The sequence below is a fragment of the Dipodomys spectabilis genome, unplaced genomic scaffold (assembly GCF_019054845.1).
Source record: "Dipodomys spectabilis isolate Male_0828 unplaced genomic scaffold, ASM1905484v1 ptg000175l, whole genome shotgun sequence".
Lineage (NCBI taxonomy): Eukaryota > Metazoa > Chordata > Mammalia > Rodentia > Heteromyidae > Dipodomys > Dipodomys spectabilis.
In genome coordinates this window covers 21,249,036-21,256,137 of record NW_024870852.1, presented here as the reverse complement: position 1 = coordinate 21,256,137, position 7,102 = coordinate 21,249,036, and the positions used below count along the sequence as shown (strand labels likewise).

General features: G+C 49.1%; 1 protein-coding gene across 1 annotated transcript; it reads right to left on the bottom strand.

The window, feature by feature from the left end:
• Positions 1 to 1,242: 1,242 nt before the first annotated feature.
• On the bottom strand, positions 1,243 to 6,433 carry LOC122120430. The gene is given in 5 exon segments (XM_042694668.1): positions 1,243 to 2,762; positions 2,765 to 5,104; positions 5,107 to 5,596; positions 5,598 to 5,977; positions 6,061 to 6,433. Coding segments are annotated over 5 exon segments (5,103 nt in total).
• Positions 6,434 to 7,102: the final 669 nt, after the last annotated feature.

Here is a 7,102-nt window from a genome sequence, read left to right as displayed (position 1 = left end):
TCCCTCTTTTTCCGGGGGGCGAGACTGCCCTCAGGTTGAGATTTTTTCCAAATAATTTCTCCAGTGATTAAGGAACTCGGAATGTGGGTAGTAAGTTATGGTGGGAACCAGGCGAACCAACACACAAGTATCATTGAGTTGTTGTAACACGGTGGTGTGCACACAGGGGGTTAGTCCCGTTTTGGAGCAGGCCCACCAAGCATCGTTTGGGGGGATTAAGTAACTGTTGTTTATCCATTCTTGTATAAAGCTGCACAAAGGGGCCATCTCTTTGCTCACTTCCCCGGCACATCTCCCAGTCCTTGTTATTTTGGTTACTGTGAGTCCTACCTTCGGTTTCCATCTGCAGGATGCTGTGTTACTTGATATGGTAATATTGTCCTGAATTGCAATCCCCTCATAATAAGGGGGCATGATGTCATAACATAGCCAGCAAGACCTCGTCTTCTTAGGCTGAGTCTGGTTTAGCATTAGGAAGGATTTTTGCATTATTTTCACAAGTGGGTTCTCAAAGTGGGGTAAATAAGCAGGGGCAGGTGCCTGGGTTAGGGGACCATTAGTCTGAATGTTAATAGATGGCGCCTCAGAGGGGACTGTCCTGGATAATAAAATGGTCTTTTAAGTGGGCTGCATTACAGGTTTTAAGATAAGGTTGGGTCCTACTGCCACTGGTGGTCGATCCCAAGATTTAATGACCTGGAGTGTTAAAAGTATCCCCTCATGGTTACCGTTGGGCCTATATAGCCTAAGTCCCCAGGACTTCCCAGACTCCCACCCTTCAGCCTTTTTCCCTTGTTCAGTAAATTGAATTCTGATCTTAGAATTCTGTGGGCTACTTTTAGTAAAATCAACAAGGTCTCCTCCTTTTCCCTTCCACCAAGTGGATGTGCTTGTCTCGCACCCCCATTTTTTACAATAATAGTCACTGGGGCCTCCGCAACTATCTGTCCTTTTCCCTCCAGGGCATACATACCAGTTTCGCCATCTACACTCTGGATAGGAATCTTGTTTGGTCCAGCTAGTGCGGGCCTATGACCCTTCGGCTAATTGGCATAGATCAAAGTGCAAGTCTGGAAATTGGGGTAAAGGTCCATGGGTGGATATAAGAGTCAATCTCTTTCCCGTCTCGGGATTTTTAACAATCCAAGTCCAAGTGTAGGGGTAATGGGGATTGTCATCAACATAGGCATTAATAAAAACATTGCTTAAAAACATCAAAATTAAAAACAACATGGTCACGGTTCAGTTCTTTTGTTTACGACGCAGTGTCAGCTTCAAAGGGTTATCTTTGGTCCGGTCGATCGTCCAGGCTGTTTCCTTGCTTGCGAGCTCAATCAAATCCAGGAACGGGTCTGCCTGTTTGGCGTGGGTGTGGTGAATCCAAGTAGCCACCCCGTCTACTTTGAGAGCAGTGGGTGTCGTCAGAATAACCTGGAATGGTCCTTTCCATCTAGGTTCCAAGTTTTCCTGTCGATGGCGTTTAACAAGTACCCAGTCTCCTGGTCTGTACCGGTGAGGTACTGGTGGCGGCCCAGTTTCGTACAATTCCCTCAATTTTGGCCATACTTCTTCATGGACCCTTTGTAAGGCTTGTAAAGAAAATGAAAGTTTAGAATCATCTTCCCCCTCGTCCCTGAGGAGCCGTTCAGACAAGTCGGGAAGTATGGGGGGAGGTGTTCCAAACATTATCTCGTATGGGGTAAGGCCTAATTTAAAAGGGGAATTGCGAACTCTATACAAGGCATAGGGAAGGAGGGCCACCCAGTCACCGCCAGTCTCCATGGTCAATTTAGTCAGGGTCTCTTTTAGAGTTCTATTCATCCTCTCTACCTGTCCAGAACTCTGGGGCCTGTAGGCACAATGTAATTTCCAATCTGCCCCAAGCACAGAAGCAAGTCCCTGACTTACCTTGGAGATGAAAGCAGGTCCATTGTCTGATCCTATCATTACAGGAAAGCCATACCTGGGTAGGATGTCTTCTAATAATTTCTTTGCTACCACCTGTGCAGTCTCACGTTTAGTTGGAAAGGCTTCTATCCATCCTGAAAAGGTATCTACAAAAACTAACAAATACTTATACCCATACTTCCCAGGTTTAACCTCAGTAAAGTCTACCTCCCAGTAAGCTCCTGGCCTGTCTCCTCTCTTTCGGTTCCCTGGCTCAGAGCGACTATGTCCCGCGTTTGTTAATTGGCAAGCTTTGCACTCTTTAACAATCTGCTCTATCTTTTCATAAACGCCCTTAACTCTTAGCCCTGTATGTCTTACCAAGTCCTGCATTCTTTTTATTCCCATGTGTGTGCTTCGGTGAAGCCTGAGCAATACTTGCTTGCCTAACGATTCAGGTAGGATGATGTTGCATTGAGAGTCTCTCCACCATCCGTCTAGCAGTTGTGTCATTGGTAATTTGGAGATCCATTTTAAATCTTCTTCGGTGTAGGTGGGGTCTTCAGGCAGGGTTCTTGGGCCCAGATCAGGAAGGCAAATGGCTAGAGTTGGAGTTCCTGAGAGTGCAGTCTCTCGGGCTGTCTTGTCTGCAAAGTTGTTCCCTCTGGAAATTGAGTCTATTGGTTTTTGGTGCCCTGGACAGTGGACAATGGCCAACTTTTTAGGTAACCACAAGGCAGTTAGCAGGGCCAGTATTTCTTTTTTGTTTTTTATGGTTTTTCCTTCTGCAGTCAATAATCCTCTCTCTCTGTAGATGGCTCCATGTATATGAGCAGTTGCAAAAGCATATCGGCTATCAGTATACACAGTCAGTCTCGCCCTTTGCCCATGGTCAGCACCTGGGTTAATGCCACCAACTCAGCCCTCTGAGCCGATGTGCCCACTGGCAATGGTTCAGCCCAAACTACTTCCATTTCAGTTGTTACTGCTGCACCCGCATACCTCTGTCCTTGGTGAATGAAGCTGCTTCCATCTGTGAACCACACCACTTCAGCATCTGGCAGCGGCTGGTCTTTCAAATCCTCTCGGGTCCCGTGGACCTGTGCTAGAACTTCCAAACAGTCGTGCAATGGTGCTTCCAGGTCAGGGTCCGGTAACAAAGTTGCCGGGTTGAGGGCCGAAGGTGTCTGAAAAGAAATTCTGGGAGGGTTAAGCAATAAGCTCTGGTAATGAGTGAGTCGGGCGTTGCTGAGCCAGCGCTCAGGAGGCTGCTTCAGGACACCTTCAATTGCATGGGGAGTGGTTATAAGCAGTTCCTGCCCCATGGTTAGCTTGTCTGCATCTTTTACTAACAGCGCAGTGGCAGCTATCATCCTTAGGCATGGGGGCCATCCGGCCGCCACTGGGTCCAGTTTCTTTGACAGGTAAGCCACTGACCTCTTCCATGGTCCTAGGCACTGCGTTAGGACCCCTTTCGCTACCCCTCCCCTTTCGTCCACATATAGATGGAAGGGTTTTGTAACATCAGGGAGGCCCAAGGCTGGAGCTGACAACAGTGCGGTTTTTATCTGTTGAAACGCCTCCTCCGCTTTTTCCGTCCACTGGAACTGCCGTTGGTCTTTGGCAGCATCATATAGAGGTTTCGCCAACTCGGCAAATCCAGGGATCCATAGCCGACAAAAACCCGCGAAACCCAGGAACTCCCTTACTTGTCGTTGGGATTGGGGTCTTGGGATTCGGAGGGCCGTCTCCTTTCTGGCCTGTGTCAGCCACCGCTGCCCCCCTTTAAGCAGGTACCCTAAGTACGTTACCTCGGGCCTGCAGATTTGGGCCTTTTTAGCTGATGCCCTATATCCGAGATCCCCTAGCGTCTGCAGCAAGTCCTCCGTTCCCTGGATACAATCTTCTCGGTTCTCAGCAGCTATGAGGAGATCATCCACATACTGCAATAGGGTTAGGTCGAGGTGACTCCGCCTAAACTCACCCAAATCTTCATGAAAGGCCTCATTAAATAGGGTTGGTGAATTCTTAAATCCTTGAGGTAAGCGTGTCCAGGTCAATTGTCCGTTTATGCCTTTCTCAACATCTGCCCACGCAAAGGCGAAAAGGTCCTGGCTTTTGGGCGCCAAGGGCAGGCTAAAGAAAACATCCTTTAAGTCCAAGACCGTATACCACTGTCTGTCAGGAGGAAGTGAACTCAAAAGAGTATATGGGTTAGGCACGGTGGGATGAATATCTGCAACTCTCTTGTTGACCTCCCTGAGGTCTTGTACCGGTCTATACTCATTGGAGTTGGGCTTATGGACGGGCAACAGGGGTGTATTCCAGGCCGACTTGCAGGGTCGTAATACTCCCTGTTCCAATAGACGCCTGATGTGGGGGGTTATTCCCACTCTGGCTTCCATGGACATGGAGTACTGTCGGACCCTGACTGGATCAGCTCCTGGTTTAATTTCAATAAAAAGTGCTGGCCGATGCTTTGCCAGTCCCATTCCCCCAGTTTCTGCCCAAGCCATGGGGTATCGCTTTAGCCAATAATCAATTCCCTCATCCTGAGGCTGTGGCTGTTGGTGCAAGCGATACTCGTCTTCCAAGGCAATAGTTAGCACTTGCAATGGTTTGCCTTGTGCATCTGTCACCCTGGGGCCTTCTGAGTGAAACTGGATTTGTGCCCCGATCTTGGTTAGCAAATCTCTCCCTAAAAGGGGGTATGGGCTATCTGGCAAAATCAGGAAAGAATGGGACACTTTTCCAGCCCCCAGATCCACAGTCCGTTTTGTTGTCCATGAGTATTGTTTGATTCCTGTGGCTCCTTGCACCCAGGATTTATTAGTTGAGACCTTTCCTCCAGACTCAGTCAATGCCGAGTATTGGGCCCCAGTATCTACCAAAAATTGAACTGGAGTCCCCTCCACCTTTAAAGTTACCCTAGGTTCGGGGAGGGGAACCAAACCCCGTCGTCCCTATTCATCCTGAGTCTCCGCGGCCATCATGGAAGACTCTCGGGACCTCCAGGGTTTGTTCGGTCCCTTCTTCCTGGGACACTCCTTGGCCCAATGGCCAATCTCTCGGCAATATGCACACTGGTCTTGGCGTAAGTCTTCATTTCTTTTTCTATTTTCTTTGTCAAATTTCCTCAGGGGCTGTCTAGACTTCCATTCCCTCTTACTTTTATCTCCCTCTGCCACTGCTACTAGCATTCTGGTCATCTCTTTGGTCGCCTTTGTTTTTCTTCTGGGGTATCTCTGTTATTAAACACTTTCTGGGCTATTCTGAGCAGGTCATGGATATTCCTCCCTTCTAAGCCCTCTAGTTTCTGTAACTTTTTTCTAATATCTGGTGCTGCCTGGTTTACAAAGGACATAACAACTGCTGCCTGATTCTCCTGTGCCTCCGGGTCCATGGGAGTATACTGTCTAAACGCTTCCATAAGTCTCTCTAGGTACTCGGAGGGTGACTCATTCCTTTCCTGTAAGACTGAATACACCTTGGCCAAATTAGTTGGTTTTCGGGCTGCCGCCCGGAGACCCACCATTAGAGTCTGGCGATAGACCCGTAGCCTCCCCCTACCTTCTGCCGTGTTGTAATTCCATTCGTCCTGAGGAGGTCTGGTCAACGGGAAGTAAGCATTGATTAAATCACCGTTTACAGTGGGGCGCCCATCATCCCCTGGAACTAATTTCCGGGCTTCAGTCTGTATTCTTTCTCGTTTCCTCGGTTGTGAACAGGATTGTTAGCAGTTGCTGGCAGTCATCCCAGGTAGGCTGGTGAGTAAACATAACACTATCTAGAAGATGAATCAAATCTTTTGGGTTATCTGAAAATTTAGCATTTTGGGTTTTCCAATTATACAAGTCAGTGGTGGAAAATAGCCAATACTGGAGTCTGGGGCTTCCTGTATCATCAGGTGGCCCTGTCTCCCGTAGTGGCAAAACCACGGTGGAGTCAGGAAGGCAGGGACTGGCTGTCCTCTGTGTCCGGCCACGAGTCCTCCCCACTGGTCCTTCTAGGTTACTTTCATTTTCCTCTCCTGCCTCCGCTCCTTCCCCTGCGGCGGCCGCAGCTGCTCCTCCCATCTCTCCTGCCGGTGCTGGGGGAATGGGTTGTGGCAACACAGGGTAAGGTGGGGGTTCAAAACGAAGGTCAGCACTTTCTCCCTGAAGGACGGGATACAGGGGAGGAGCCGTTGGGTTGTCTCGGCCTTCTGGAGGGCTAAGATCTTAGTTGGCTCCTGGCTGGATGGAAGGAAGTGAGCCAACCACTCTGGAGGGTCTTTGACCACATCCAGCCATACAAGAATATAGGGGAGTTGATCAGGATGCCCCTTCTTGCCAGGTAGACGTATCAAGTCTTTTACTTTCTGAATGGTTGGAAGGTTAAAAGTCCCTTCTGGTGGCCAACCTACTCCAAAGGTGGGCCATTCTGTTTGACAAAATGTTATAAGCTTACCTTTCTTGATTTCTACACTGAGGTTATGTCCCCTCTCTTTTATCTCCTTAAAATGTCTAAGCAGGAAGGAGAGAGGGGTGCTCTGTTCCTGACCCATTTTTGCATCAAAAAGGGTCCAAATGAGTAAAACAGAAAGGAAGAAGAAAAGAGAACAAGTTAGGGTTAAACAAAAACGTCGCAGGTGTGGGTTGGTAATATCCGCACACTTTGTCACACAATCCCCGGGGGAGCGGTGTGGTTTAGTCACGCCTGGGATTCCAAAGAGGTGAATAGAACAGTTCTATGGAAATTGTTCATTCTTCCCCCCCACATAAGGGGTCAGCGGTTCCCGTATCCTCCAGCTCCAGATTAACCGTCCTGAAACTTAATTTGGGGTCAACTCAGGGTAATCACTAATGCGCAAGAGACAAACACACAAACACTACACTCAGGACAGACAGCGAGTGCGTCAGACTGTTGGTCAGGCAGTCTGTCCAGAAGGGCTTCCAAACAGAGAGGACCGGGCAATGAACACCTGACCTCGGGGAATAGCCCACCAAAGGGTCCAGGGGACGTCTCCCACTGGCCCTGCTGGCAGTCCTATAGCGCGTCCGCCAAGACTCTCCACCAGCCCAGAGACCAAGCCTGCAGGCAACCCAGAAAACAGACAATGGCAATGCCTTGACACTTACCGGCCATTTTTTGCGACTCTTTGACCCAGCGTCTGGGTGGGATTGGGGGATCCCGGACGAGCCCCCAGAAATGTAGTACCCAGAGTTCAGGGACC